This window comes from Aspergillus chevalieri, chromosome 4, assembly GCF_016861735.1.
Source record: "Aspergillus chevalieri M1 DNA, chromosome 4, nearly complete sequence".
Classification (NCBI taxonomy): Eukaryota; Fungi; Ascomycota; class Eurotiomycetes; order Eurotiales; family Aspergillaceae; genus Aspergillus; species Aspergillus chevalieri.
In genome coordinates this window covers 2,033,342-2,047,859 of record NC_057365.1, presented here as the reverse complement: position 1 = coordinate 2,047,859, position 14,518 = coordinate 2,033,342, and the positions used below count along the sequence as shown (strand labels likewise).

Sequence of the window (14,518 nt, the reverse complement as noted above, 5' to 3'; positions counted from 1 at the left end):
CGTGTTGTATGTACATATCCGTGTGTACAAATGTACTTATGCTAGTATCTGATCACGAGTCTGCCCGGAGGACTATCGAGTTATCGGGTGCCCTTGTCCGTTGCCATCGTCCGCTCCCGGGGTACCCAGCTTTTCTTTTTGTTTTGATTTGTTTTTTTACGACCACCCCAGACTCGGATAAGGATATTGTCGATTGAAAGATAGGCAGCGGTTGAAGTTATCTTGGTTACTGGGTCCGGACTTCTCCATCCTGTTCGACGTGGATGTGCTCGGTCGTTTGGAGGGTTTGGACGTGGTCATCTGGGTATTGCACGCTGTGACGTGTTAGTTTTCTATCACTGGTGCTCGATACTGAGAAGTAGCTTACGTGAAGCCCTTAATGAGGCTGTACTCGTGCTGGATGGTGCCGCCGTTGGCTCTAGCCTGCTGCTTGGCCCTGGATTCGTTGTTAGTAAAGATGGTGTGAACGGAGAGGGAGTAAACTATAGACATACTTTTCGAGTTCCTCGTGAGGAGCGTCCTTCTTCAGGGTAACCTAGGAGGTGGTTAGCACTGCAGCGATGGGGGTGTAGTAGAGTCATAGTCGAGTACGAACGTTGTAGAGAGGCATTTTGCTGGTTTTGTGGGACAGGTGTCGTCGTGTATAGTAAAGAGTCTGTAAGCGAATAGTGTGGGAATGGTTTGATAGATAGATGAAAGTGCGAGGATAGTGACAGGAAGAAGCAGGTATATATAAGGTGGCAGGTAAAGCAGGCGGGGTTGAGGCTGATAAGAGGGGGGAACAACCAAGGAACTTGCATGTTGTCTACTTCTATTATGTGTAGTACTGCCCCCTGGATATATCACCATAGACATATCATTTGTTTACTTTTTTGCCATGTTGCGCCATTCATCTCAGCCACTCTCAGCCAGTGGCCATTCCTTGCCTTGCGCTGGATGATGTGATTGAATTACTAGATCCGTCCAAGGATTGTACGATATCTGCACCCAGCCAGAAAAATAAAGTTGCACTGCAATTTCTTAGGCAGACTTGAATGCAGAATATAGTCAGATTCACGATACGAGGTAAACTCCTTCAGGCTATTTGCATTTACTCGAGTATCGCCAGTCAACAATCATCCCCCGTTATCCGCGGTTGCGATGCCCGATGACGCTGGCCATGGCGGTGGCGGGGCCACCACGTGATATGACATAGCTGTGCACCTTGCTGAACCAACCACTGACCCTGGTAAGCCCCTGAGGAGAGCAGTCAATAGTAAAATAAAATACCGGATTCACATTGCAACACTCTGCAGAATCTACTGTCCAACATAGCCTGTTCCGTCTTCCGGTCTAGGGGGCATTCGCAACCCATGCATGCCGGCGTATTTCGGACTCTCCGGCTCCGTCCACCCCTCCAGGACCTTGGAGTCACATAACTGGTAGACCTCTACACCAAGGGGACGAGTGGTCGCACCCATGTCTCCTTCTTTGTCGTCCCAGCCCCAGTTGGAGAGATCGCCTGTCAGAAATGTCGTCAGTCATGATCGTATTCCCCAGATGCAGAATCATCCATACCCCCGGGACAAGCGGAAAGCGCACAGAGCACATCCACTTCTGCAAAAAATTCGAAATACTCCCCTGGCTTTGCGGGTGAAGTCTCCATGAAATACTTGGCCTCCTCGTCCAATCCGGTCACCTGGAAGACATTCAGAACATCATGCACATCCAACTCCGTCAATCCATACGGCACCACCGCACGGGTGAGGTTCGAATGACAATGGAAATCAAACGTCTCCCCACCCATAAGCAAGTTGACGTACGGATCACATCTAGTGCCCAGGAGATCATGAACCCGTCCTCCCCATTGTGTTGTCCCGAATCCTACACCTGGCTTCCGCTTTCCTTCAGTATCCAGCACCTCATGCAGCTGCCCGCCTCCCAAGGAATCACCAGTGATCGACACCAGAGGCCGCAAGTATGGCAAATTCGACCAAAGCCGGTCACCGACAGAGACGTGCGACGCATGAATCTGACGCGTGCGAGCGGCCCAAAGTCGCTCACGAGGGTTCTTCGCATTCCAGATGTTCAGATCGCCGACCTGAGGTCCGAGCGGAGTGGTCAATCGACAAACGTGACCTGCCGGGACGACCCATGCTTGGCCGGAGCAAGGACGGATGGTGAACGATGACTTCAGCTCACGGGCGGACGCATCAGAGGCAGTCTCGGAGATCGATCTGTACAGCTGAGAGGTTGCAAAGACCGACGATTCCGGAGGCGCAGTGTATGCGGGGGAAGGTCGACGCGGGGTAGACATCTTGGTTCAGTTGTAGGAGTACTTCGTAGAGACAAGGGGTTTGGTGTGAATGCCAATAGTGCAGGGGCATTCATCTTGTATTTATCTGGTCATGCCGGACCTCGGACATATCGCGATAGTGCCGATATTGCATCCTGTCATTAGCGTAGCAGTTTAGCTCATATCGCATTTTGTCTATGTACAAGGGGACTTATCTGGCAGACGTCGGGCCGGCGTGATAGGGTCAACCCTTATCAAGACGGGGCGGCCCGATAAATAAAAGCTAGTTAAATTACCATTCTGGGAGTTATATGCCTGGTATTTCAGGTATTAACAGAGCCTTTCCCGTTCCTCCCGGCGATAGAAAATTCCGTCCCGAACCGCAAAAAAGAAACGCCGATAACATTTTTCGAGACCGAGCAAGCTAGCAGCGTTCGACGAGCATAGTTCACGGACCGACACGACTGGTTTTTGCTTGTTGTGAAATTTGAGCGAGGTCTGAGAAGGCCTTGATCCTCAATATGGAGCAGCAATCAAACCGGGCGCATCGCCCCTCCAAGGAGAAGAAGAAGTATGAAGGTATGTACACCGGAGATAGCTCCGATATCTGCACTTGCAAAAGATTTGCTAGAATTTTCAATCGCGCTTTTGTTCAATCTCCGGATACTAACATGAATTTCTTACAGGTGCCAATCCGAAGGCATTTGCGGTCTCGAATCCGGGGAAGTTGAACAAACAGGCGGCTCGATCGCATGATGTATGGCTTCACGACCTTGGATTTTTGCGATGACATGAAATTTTCGAGTACTAATGTTTCTCCGCACTTTTAGATCAAAGAAAAACGTCTCCATGTGCCTCTTGTTGACCGTATTCCTGAAGAGGCCCCTCCAGTGATCGTGGCAGTGGTTGGACCTTCGGGAGTATGTATCCCTATGCGATGAATTGCGTTTGCAAGAAGAAGTCTCTGACCATTCAATTTTTGCGCTTAGGTCGGAAAAACAACCCTCATCAAGTCCCTGATTCGCCGTTATACCAAGCAAACCCTCAGCACTCCCCAAGGACCCTTGACCGTCATCACATCGAAAAAGCGGCGCCTGACGTTCCTCGAAAGTCCGTCAGATTCCCTCGCGAGTATGATCGATGTGGCCAAGATTGCGGATATTGTGCTTCTCATGATCGATGGAAACTATGGCTTCGAAATGGAGACTATGGAGTTCTTAAACGTCTTGGGTTCCCACGGTATGCCTGGAAATGTGTTCGGTATCCTAACCCATCTGGACCTGTTCAAGAAGCAGAGCACCCTGAAGGCGGCAAAGAAGCGGCTCAAGAACCGTTTCTGGAGCGAACTGTACAACGGCGCAAAGCTGTTCTATCTTTCCGGCGTCGTGAACGGCCGCTATCCGGACCGCGAAGTCCACAACCTTTCCCGCTTCTTGTCTATCATGAAGAACCCTCGACCACTCATCTGGCGTAACTCCCACCCATACGCTCTCGCGGATCGCTTTTTGGACATCACCCCGCCGACACAGATCGAAGAAGACCCGAAATGTGACCGGACAGTGGCTCTTTACGGTTATCTACGAGGCACGAATTTCCCCGCTACGGGTGCGCGAGTTCACGTTCCCGGTGTTGGCGACCTGACCGTGTCAGAAATCGAAGGTCTCCCCGATCCTTGCCCGACTCCCTTCATCGACCAGCAGATGGCCAAAGCAACTGGCAAGGATGCCAGACGCAGACTAGGAGACAAGCAGAAGTTGCTTTTTGCCCCCATGTCCGACGTCGGTGGTGTTTTGGTTGACAAAGATGCGGTTTACATCGATGTCAAGACCCAGAACTTCAACAGAGATGAGGACGACGAGGAGGAGGATCCAGACCGTGGACTGGGAGAACAATTGGTTGTTGGCCTGCAGGGTGAAAGAAAACTGCTCGGTGAGGCAGACGCCGGCGTCCGCCTATTCCGCGGTGGTGGTGCCATTGACAAGGCCGACGACGAGGACGAGGAAACTGGCCGGACGAAGAGACGGAGCATCAACGCCCTCGAAGGTGAAGAGGATGGTCAAGGTCTTTCCGGAGATGACGATGAGGGCTCTGAAAGCGGCGAGGGCGATGAGGATGAGGATGAAGGTGAGGACGAGGACGAGATAGGCGGCGACGATGACGAAGAAGTGGATGTTCCCGCTCCGGCAGATTTCGAGACCTCGTTTAAGGAGAGGCAGAATGGCAACACCCATCGTGAAGAAAGCGATCTTGCATTCGCCGACAGCGACTCCGACCTGGGCTCCATTTCATCCGCAGAAGACCAGGTCTTGGATGATGACGATGATGACGATATGGAGGACGAAGAAGAAGAGAGCGCTATCCGATGGAAAGAAAACATGCTCGCCAATGCCCAATCTCTTCATGGAAAGGCCAAGTTCCGTGTCACCGATTTATCGCGGATTCTGTACGACGATTCTGTCGCCCCCGCGGATGTGATGAAGAAGTGGTCCGGAAAGGAAGACAGTGATAAGGACAACGATGAGGAAGATGAGGACGAAGAAGACGGTGAAGACGACTTCTTCAAGAAGACCAATGCTGAGAAGGAAGAGCTAGCCGATAATCGCGCCATCCCAGAATTTGACTACGAGCAACTGGAAAAGAAATGGCAGGATGAGGAGAGACTTGAAGCCTTGCGAAGCCGTTTCGTCACCGGTAAACTGTCCCGTGGCGACGACGATGATGATGATGATGACGAAGACGTCGACGACGCCTTCGACGAGGACGAGGACGATGAAGGAGACGGAGAGTTCGAGGATCTGGAGACGGGTGAGACATTTGGAAAGGAAGAGGACGAGGAAGAGTCAGAGTCAGAGAAGAAAGAGGAAGGCCCCGTTGACCTTGACGCCGAACGTGAGCGCAATGCAAAGAAGAAAGAAGAATTGCGACTACGGTTCGAGGAGGAAGACCGCGAAGGCTTTGGAAAACAGAAGGATAACTCTCGCGGCGATGGCGATGAGGAATTTGGCGAAGACGAATGGTACGATGCGCAGAAGGCTAAGCTGCAAAAGCAGCAGGACATCAACCGCGCAGAATTCGATACGTTGGACCCTGCTTCGAGAGCTCGAGCGGAAGGCTTCAGAGCCGGTACTTACGCGCGTATCGTTCTCGAAAAGGTGCCGTACGAATTCGCCGCCAAGTTCAATCCTCGCTTCCCTCTCATTGTCGGTGGACTGTCTCCTACGGAAGACCGGTTCGGTTACGTGCAGATTCGTATCAAGAGACATCGTTGGCACAAGAAGATCTTGAAGAGCAACGATCCCCTGATCTTCTCCCTTGGCTGGCGTCGCTTCCAGTCCATCCCCATTTACAGTACATCGGATAGTCGAACGCGGAACCGTATGCTTAAGTACTCCCCTGAGCACATGCACTGCTTCGGAACGTTCTATGGACCTCTCGTCGCGCCAAACACTGGATTCTGTTGTGTGCAGTCGTTCTCGAACAAGAATCCCGGCTTCCGTATTGCCGCCACGGGAACCGTGCTCAGCGTCGACGAGCACACGGAGCTCGTGAAGAAGCTGAAGCTGACCGGTTACCCGTACAAGATCTTCAAGAACACCGCCTTCATCAAAGACATGTTCAACAGCTCTCTTGAAATCGCCAAGTTTGAAGGCGCCTCTATCCGCACCGTCTCCGGCATCCGAGGTCAGATCAAGCGGGCCCTCAGCAAACCTGAGGGCTGCTTCCGTGCCACCTTCGAAGACAAGATCTTGATGAGTGACCTCGTCTTCCTCCGCGCATGGTACCCGATCAAGCCGCATCGCTTCTACAATCCTGTCACCAACCTCCTCGACTTGCCGGAGGACGGTTCCCACGGCGACTCCGGATGGCAGGGAATGCGGTTGACGGGCCAAATCCGCCACGACGAAGGCATCGCCATCCCCACAAAGAAGGGCGCTGATTACCGCCCTATCGATCGTCCAGAACGCCACTTCAACCCTCTCCGCGTGCCCAAGCAGCTTGCTGCAGACCTTCCCTTCAAGTCACAAATCACCAAGATGCGTTCCAAGAAGGACCAGACGTACATGCAGAAACGGGCTGTGGTTCTTGGGGGCGAGGAAAAGAAGGCCCGCGACCTCATGCAGAAGCTCACCACTCTGCGCAACGACAAGCATGCCAAGCGCGCTGCAAAGCAGGAGGAGCGTCGCCAGGTCCATCGCGCCAAGGTGGCTGACAGCCTGGAGAAGAAGAATGAGCGGGAGAAGCGTGAGCGGGATGATTACTGGCGTCGCGAGGGTAAGAAGCGGAAGAACACGGATGGTGAATCTGGTGGTGGTGGAGGAGGGAAGAAGCGCAAGTGATAGTTGTCGCTTTTTGTTCATACTTGGTATTTGGTTGGGTCTGTTCAAAAGTCGTTGTTGTATCTATGCTGTTGCATGGTAGCTGGCGTTTTGTATCTTCCGACATTAATTGTGTCTATTTTGTGATGAATCTATATATACCAGGAGAATACAGTCTTGTGTTATACCCTATTCCTTCCTTTTCATCAGAGGAACTTGGATACAATCACGTGCCTACATCATCGCCACACGTGACCGCGCCGCGGACGCGTCGTTAACCACCGATGAGGATTCGCCGCAACGGTCAATCACCAACGGTCGAGCAGGCTGAATCGTGACTGCCAGGCTTGCCATATATCCTCTCAATCCTATGGACTGCACTCTGTCCGGTTGCCTTTATAGCAGCACCTGAGACACCCTTTGAACAGCCGCTATTGACGGAGTGCGGAGACAAGCAAAACCGCGCGTAAATAACCCGGCAAGAGAGCGCTTCATACAGCATAGCAACAGCAGCAATAACGAAACAATACCACCAGGAACATATTTCCAGTGATCCAGAGTGGGAACCGCGCTATATCTTTCAAGTTTCTAGTTCTGAAGTGCCCCGCATCGCATTAGACCAAGTCCCACGTTCATCCTCTATGCGGGTGGTCGTGCGTGGTGACCTCGATCACGCTCGAGTCCCGGAAACGATCCCGGCTAGTGCCAATGACTTGAGATGTGTGAATGATCTATTTCTGTACATTATATAACGCCTCGATTACTTGCCGTTCGTCTCCTGACAAGGAAGAATGAATGACAGCGCCGACATCCCGTCAATTCGCGGGGTGTTGCACCAGCATCAGCACCGAGGACACGTTGAAACAGCAACAGCACCGTCTTACTATGACGGCAAGCTGCGTCCTGCGCAGATACCACGCGGTATTGGAGACCAGCTGCAGCCTGCTCGCGTGGATGGGAGCCAGGGCAGCACGCAGAGTGGCTATTGCGGACTAGCTTCGAGTTCCGGTGATGGCGCGGAGCAAAGTAACACTTACGTTCCGGAAACTCGAGACTTAGGGCCAACAGGGATAGAGCAGCCACTGCCGGGGAGTGTGCCGGATCCGCGTCAAGAACCGCCGGACGGCGGTAGCGCCTATGCTTCGGACTATATGCGACAGGGACGGTATGCAGGGGACCAGCAGCAGATCAAAACAGAACAATCGGTCTCAGATATGCGGGTTAACGGGTCGTCGACGTCGCCTCTTCCCAATTCGTCCCAGACAATATCAGGTCAGAAGAGAAATGCTTTCGGTGAGATCAAATCTCCGTCAGCAGATATAGCATCACCTGGTCATGGCGTAGACGGCTCTGCGGGGTACCGTTCTAGAAGCGTTAGCTCAGCCTCGCATGAAAACAGGATTGCAGCGGTAAATATATCTCACGGGCGAATGGTCATCTAGTGTCCTGAATGCTGACGGTTTCAAACCCCAGTTGTCTGTGCAACTCCGCACTCGTCTTTCGCATGCTGCAGCCAAGGTTGAGAAAAACCGACAGTCTCAGGATTTGTGCAGTAAAAGTCCATTACATGCGTTGCGAGGCACAATTCCCGCTCTTTCGTCGACATCACCTGTTAATAACGGGAAACAACTGGATGTCGGTATAGGGCTTGATGATCGTCCGGATGACACCGCAGCCTCCGCTTTCAATCGATCTGCAACCTACAACTTTCAACCTCCTAATGGTCCACCACGAATTTCTGAAGCATCATCATCCTACTCCAATGCACACTCGACACAACCAACGTCGCAATATTCACCTAGGAAATCACAGCAAGCCCCGAAACTCGCACCACCTGTAGATATCATTTCTGGCTGGGGTAGCGGTCGCCGTCGCCGTCCTAATCCTAATGAATGGGCCCAACCTCCACGAATTAATCCGCCTTCTCGCCACCGACGACATCACTCACAGCTAGAATTTGGGGTATCAAAACCATATTTTGGACATGCTATCCATGCTATTCCCGGAACACCTTCTCTTCGACCACCATATGAATACCCAACATCCACCCCTTATAATGGCCACACAAGGCTACCAACTAATTCGAAAGAATCATCAATGGAACAAGATGCCATTGAAACTCTCCTCTTCATGTCCAGTCCGGAGAATTCCGGCTACCGTTCTAACACACAACGACAGAACACGATATGCAACAGCATTGACAGCTCAATGGGCAGCGGCTCGAGCTCCACTAGCAACACAAATCTTTACCTTAATCGTCATATGAATACGCATTGCAACACTCGCCCACCTGCATTAGATTCGGACGATCAATCCCGACATAACGGCCTGGAAGCACAAGCTGGAGATGAGATCGATCGCATGCTCGACCAGATGGGAGACAGCGATAGCGAAGATGAAAAAAGATTTGCATCTGCCCATTCGAGAAGCCATACCGTAGCGAATCATTCGCGAGGGTGTAATGGCTTGTCTGGGTCATGAAAAAGTTTGCTGCATTAACCTGCATAAAGAGGACATGAAAAATAGATGGCCTTCTATCATCTACCTCCTTTTTTTTTTTTTGGGACAGTGAGCATTTGTGAAATGGATGTCGTCTTGGATCTTAACATAAGATGCTGTTTTGAGTCATTTTACTACTTTTGGTCATGTTGGACAATTCATGGACAACATTTGTTGACCTCCCTTTCAATCCCCCAATTTGCTACGAAGCGATTCCATGTGGATATTATCCAAGTGTATTAATATTGCATGGCTTTGAAATCAATAAGGCGTTCCAAGGTCTTTACTTATGTAGCGTTCCTTCATTTTGATTTCACCATTGCCATTTGAGACACACTCAAACTACTTGAAACTGATATTTCCGAACTGTCTATTCTTTTTGGATCATTGCATCTCTTGGGTTTTATTTCAGAGTATTTGCAGATGCAGATGCTTATAAACGATATGGAGTTGAATATGGATGTGGTTTGTTAAATATCATTATCAAGTCTTATACTATGCTAACAAAAAATAAAGGGATCAATGTGACTTACATTAAAGTAGAATGATGTCCCCAACTGCTTGAAGGAGAGGACCCGGGCCCAACCCAACCACCTGACCATGTGGACCTGTTTTTGACGATGACTGACGATGATGAACTGACTGACTGATGATAATCTGTTGCCTGTTGTTTTTTAGTGGTGGTTGACTTTTTTTTTTTCTTTTTTTTTCAGGTTTTCTGTTTTGCCCGTTTTTGAGACTTTCCTCCTTTTCGTTGTATCTCTGTCAACCACCTACCAGCGTCCCAGTGGGCAGGATCCCGTAAACCTATCTAGCTCATAAAAGCTAAATGTCTCGCACGACTCCTCTTGAACTGTCTCATCTGCCTATGACTCCGAATCCTAGGCTGGACAGACATAAATACCGAAAATGCGGAGTACACTAAAATTTGGTGGAGGTCAGGAGGGATCATTCGGGATGTTCAGGATGGTTGACAATGGATTGAGTTCCAGGAACATGTTAACTGCTTTCAGTTGATTAGGTCTCTATTGATGTGCCTAATTGTGACTCTTCTGCGAAAAGTCAATGTTTGGCATGTGGCCGTTAAGATTAAGAACCGTACCTGAAAGTATGCACGGTCCGCCGCTTGTTGCACCCCTCAAACACTGTCAGAAGACTCGTAGAATAAAGGTCTACCTAATGTGAGCTATGGTCTTAGTGAAGGATCCAGTGAAAATAGTAGCTAAAAGCAGGATTCTATATCCGATAATGTGGCCAGACACTAGGCGGCACTGTCAAAAGTCTAGTAGAATATAGGGCTACCTAATGTGAACTGTGACTCGTGAACAGGGAATTCAATCCAGATAGTAACAAGACGAGTACTGCCAGAATACTTTTTGCCGCTTCAGTAGCGTGGAAAGGGCTTAGGACAGACAGGCTGCAGCAAAACGAGTAATTTGCCATCACTGAGTTGTCTTTATCGTGAATTTGGATAGATCCCAGCTGACGAGAGTATTTCTTACGAAAGCGGATAATATTCGTAGAACATAGGGCTACCTGATGTGAACCGTGGTTGAGGGAAATGCTCGATGATAATGCATGGCTCAAAGGTATTACTCAAGGTGATGCTTCGATTGGTAGAACAGGCCAAGCACAAACAGCAATAATGTTCATTGTTAATACAATGTACTATTCGGAGATTACTTATGCCCCAATTTGTGGACTCTGCAAAGTATTCTTTTTTTTTTAAAAAAAAAAAAAAGAAAGAACCCTCAGAAAGCTAGTAATATCCTTACCTAAAACCAGGGCGATAACATCCACCCCATCGACAGATCCTACCGGGTACTCCGAATACTCAAGCTAACCCTTGGAAATGACGACATTTCCATGCCAATGCTCGCCAGGATGGCTGCATGGAGGCTGCGTGCATCTGGTTCATCTACGCCGCGGCCCGGATGTCGGATAATTTCCGGTATGGTCGTACTTCGGATCCTGAGGACTTTCGGATCGGGCCAGGATGTAAGACATTCGCGGCTCGGGGATGGAAAGTGTATGAGCGGGATCGATGGGAGGCTTGGAGATGGGGGAAGATTGTGGGAGGCGAGAGGAGTTTGTGGGGAAGAGAGAATGGAAAGACTAATTAAAAGAACTCCATAGAACGGAGTATAGCAATCAGATAATTCACAATTTCATGCTATGAGGAAACAAGGTTTTTGCTGTTGGAGATGGAGCATTAAATTATAAGCTAGGAATGATTCTAGTTCATCAACGGTATGTATAGAACCGGAGAAGTGAGCTGCCAAAATGGCATTCACATAGGACAGGAATTTGTTCTCTTTTTGTAAGAATTGGGAAACTGACTTGATGTTCTCCGAGAAATAGTTTATGAGCAAAGGTACCATGGATGGTATGGCTTTCAGGAATTTTCTTAGTGTTTGCAGTGATACCAATCGGCCAATTATCAAGATTATGATTTCACCCTGAAGATCAGTTATGAGCATCTTGATGGTATTGATCAGAGTAATTTGGAAAATACGGTCTAGCAGTACCTCATTGATTCTCACACGCCATTCTTATCACGTTTAACATACGAAAACATTTCCGACCTCCTGACTATTAAGCGGGAGCGATGAAAGCTCCTCGATTTCAACGCTTCCATCAGATTCAACACTCGTAGAAACCGCCAACTGCCACATCCGCTATTTCAGCGACGTATTTGAACATGTTTTTGGCGTTTAGGACCTCTGCGAAAAACGCATGGACCCGGAATAACGTGGAGTGCTTGCTATGTATTAGATGATAGGCTCGATTAAACTCTATCTAAATTTGAAAGATCTATAGTACAAACTTTTGAAATGATACCACTTACTTTCCCCATAGAAACTTATTCATCAGTAATGAAGGTCGTTGTCCCGCTGTTCGATATGCACATGGGTATCACTACTAAGCAAGACTATTCTTCCTTGACTGCGTCCTCGATCCAGCAAATGCCGTAGAAGAAGCCCGACGGCTAGCGTTGCCTTCTATGCGTGCATCGGACAGTTGCTGGGCGAATGGCGAGCGCTTTCGAAGTGTTGGTCCGTACCAGTAAATTACGTACACGGAAACCACGAGGGGGACGGAAATGCAGACTGGAAGAGGTAAGAATGGGCTGAATGGAAATGAAGGGGTCTGGCAGAGCTTACAGAGAATGGTAGATGCGTATTCGAGATGACGTTTTCCGCCAATGTCTAATTATGATCGTCAGTATTGTGCTCAAACGGTGGAGAAGAAAAGAGAGAAACATACTGGTAAAGAACGGTGTGGCAGGTATGGTGAGAACACCAGCAAGCAGGTCACGGGAGAATCCATTTCCACCCGTAGCCGATGCAGAGTAAGGCCCATATGCGCAAACCATGTAGTCAATGGTAGTCATGTAGATACTATAGTTCGCAATACCAACAATGGCTGAAAACACCATAGTTCCCATCCAGTGAAGGGGAGGCCCGGAACTAGTCCATGCAAAGCCGATCAACCCGATAGGAAGGCAAGGCGCGGTGTAAAGCAGCCACCAGAGCCGGGACTCATATTGCATATGCTCATCGTTGGGATTTTGTTGCCTCTGCAGGTTGTTCTTCCGGATGATGGGGAAGAAGGAAAGCCAGGCGATAATGTATCCCACCAGGATGGGGATGAAGGAGAGACCCACGGCGACGGTGCTGAAATTCCACTGCTCATAGACTAAGGCAAAGGATTGGATGAACATGAAGATTAGCGCATCGCTGAAACCACTCAATAAGGAGAGGGTCAACACGATCGGCTCGGTCATCAGCATTTTAAAAGGGCGAATCCAGGTGATCATGATTTCATGCAACGAGAACCGTTCAGTCCAGGACTGAATTTCATTAGGGCCATAGACATTGAGGACACTGTTCTCCTTTCGCTTTTTCTTGGCGAGCCTATCGAGCATGATAGAGGTCCGGGTTTCAGGGACAAACAGGAGATGAATAATCTGGACAAATCCACCAAAGATAAGTTGGATCCAGATGGTCCACCTCCAGGGCAGGAAGGCTTCAACAAAGCCTCCTACCAAAGGCCCAATGACTGAGCCCGCAACCGATGAGAACACCACACAAGCCACAGCATATTGTTGGGTATCTGCCTCCCACATATCTGCCACCATACCCAATGTAACGGAACCACCAGCCAAACTGAGACCACCAAAGGCTCGGCCAACCATGATAGTGGCAAAATTTGGTGCAAGGGCAACAGGCAGTTGCCAGACATTGGTAAGGAACATGCTGAGTTGCAGAATGGGCTTCCGGCCCAGTTCCTCACTCCAAGGCGCCCACAGTTCACAGCCGAAAGCATAGGTGATCAGGTAAATCATTGCACCGCAGCGAGCGGCCTGTTCACTGATGCCAAATTCCTCAGATATTCCACCAACGCCGTTTGAATACAAGCTCGTGTTGAAGTTCATCGAGGTCTGGACAAGGAAAATGACCGAAAGAATCATCCATTTTTTCCAGCTGGGAAAACAAAAGCCCAGTGACTCGTAGCAATTCGATTCGGTGAGAATGATGCGCTCGTTGGCTGTCGAGTGTTCAAGGTGATCGAGTGCGGTTTTTCTTGCGGCATTATAGGGGCCCTGTGGGTGCTTTTCCGGGACAGAGGCATGCTTGTTAGGTACGTTGTCCATTGTGTTTGTTAACTCAGTACCACGTACTAAAGGGGTCAATCAAGTTGGCTGAAATGGACGCTGATATATTTATTAGATAGAATTATATTATATAAACATATACTGAACCCCAATATCCGGGGAAACTGGGGAACCGGGGAAAATGAATATAGGAGCGCTGCCACAGCCACTCACACATTCCTTCTTCCATCCACAGTCCGGCGCTACCGTTTAGTTATACCTATTCGGTATCCCGGTGAACTGATTTAGTTGGATTTTAGATTAAATATGAGCAGTGAATAATGATATCCAGTCAGCCCGTGGAGTCTCCGTATTACGGCCCGGAGGACGGAGTCCCGAAAGACCCTGCAGCCCCCTCCGTTTCCCCGATACTAGCATCATCTTTGCTGCCTGTGCTGCAAATTCCATAATGTCTACGACCAATCCCGAGTTTGCCGAGTTGGGAATGAGGAATCGGTATCTTGATCCCGTCGGTTCTTCGCCCTCGGGGCTGACAAAACCAGTGCTATACAGGGATCAGATAACGGTAGACAGTGGCGTCGGGGAGAATCGGTCCACGGGGAAGATGGCACTTGCTAAAGTTTACCAGTTTCAACTCGGTCCTTCAATGAAACGTCAGGATTTGACTGGAGCAGTCTGGGCAGGGACTGGGCGTTGGCCAATGCCGAAAGACATACTTGAAAATGCTGCCGTTGACACTGGATATTCAATTGAATAGGGTATTCTGTACGCGATCAATCCATCGATCTATCAATCACGTGTCCAACCTGA

The 14,518-nt window shown here is 49.5% G+C and overlaps 5 protein-coding genes across 5 annotated transcripts; 2 read left to right on the top strand and 3 right to left on the bottom strand.

Moving 5' to 3' along the window:
- Nucleotides 1–226: 226 nt before the first annotated feature.
- Nucleotides 227–610, bottom strand: ACHE_40742S (uncharacterized protein; the record flags this gene model as incomplete). The annotated part of the gene is made up of 4 exons (XM_043278975.1): nt 227–314; nt 368–436; nt 495–535; nt 596–610. The coding sequence occupies 4 exons, from the start codon at nt 608–610 to the stop codon at nt 227–229; spliced, it is 213 nt and encodes a 70-aa protein (XP_043136700.1).
- Nucleotides 611–1,298: 688 nt separating this feature from the next.
- ACHE_40741S (urea carboxylase-associated family protein) lies at nt 1,299–2,296 on the bottom strand (the record flags this gene model as incomplete). The annotated part of the gene is made up of 2 exons (XM_043278974.1): nt 1,299–1,501; nt 1,558–2,296. 2 exons carry the CDS (start codon nt 2,294–2,296, stop codon nt 1,299–1,301), a joined length of 942 nt encoding a protein of 313 aa, XP_043136699.1.
- Nucleotides 2,297–2,796: 500 nt separating this feature from the next.
- BMS1 (GTPase BMS1) lies at nt 2,797–6,612 on the top strand (the record flags this gene model as incomplete). The annotated part of the gene is made up of 4 exons (XM_043278973.1): nt 2,797–2,854; nt 2,962–3,032; nt 3,106–3,195; nt 3,265–6,612. 4 exons carry the CDS (start codon nt 2,797–2,799, stop codon nt 6,610–6,612), a joined length of 3,567 nt encoding a protein of 1,188 aa, XP_043136698.1.
- Nucleotides 6,613–7,382: 770 nt separating this feature from the next.
- On the top strand, nt 7,383–9,072 carry ACHE_40739A (uncharacterized protein; the record flags this gene model as incomplete). The annotated part of the gene is made up of 2 exons (XM_043278972.1): nt 7,383–8,000; nt 8,065–9,072. The coding sequence occupies 2 exons, from the start codon at nt 7,383–7,385 to the stop codon at nt 9,070–9,072; spliced, it is 1,626 nt and encodes a 541-aa protein (XP_043136697.1).
- Nucleotides 9,073–12,012: 2,940 nt separating this feature from the next.
- On the bottom strand, nt 12,013–13,747 carry ACHE_40738S (uncharacterized protein; the record flags this gene model as incomplete). The annotated part of the gene is made up of 3 exons (XM_043278971.1): nt 12,013–12,200; nt 12,255–12,299; nt 12,358–13,747. 3 exons carry the CDS (start codon nt 13,745–13,747, stop codon nt 12,013–12,015), a joined length of 1,623 nt encoding a protein of 540 aa, XP_043136696.1.
- Between the last annotated feature and the right edge of the window lie 771 nt (nt 13,748–14,518).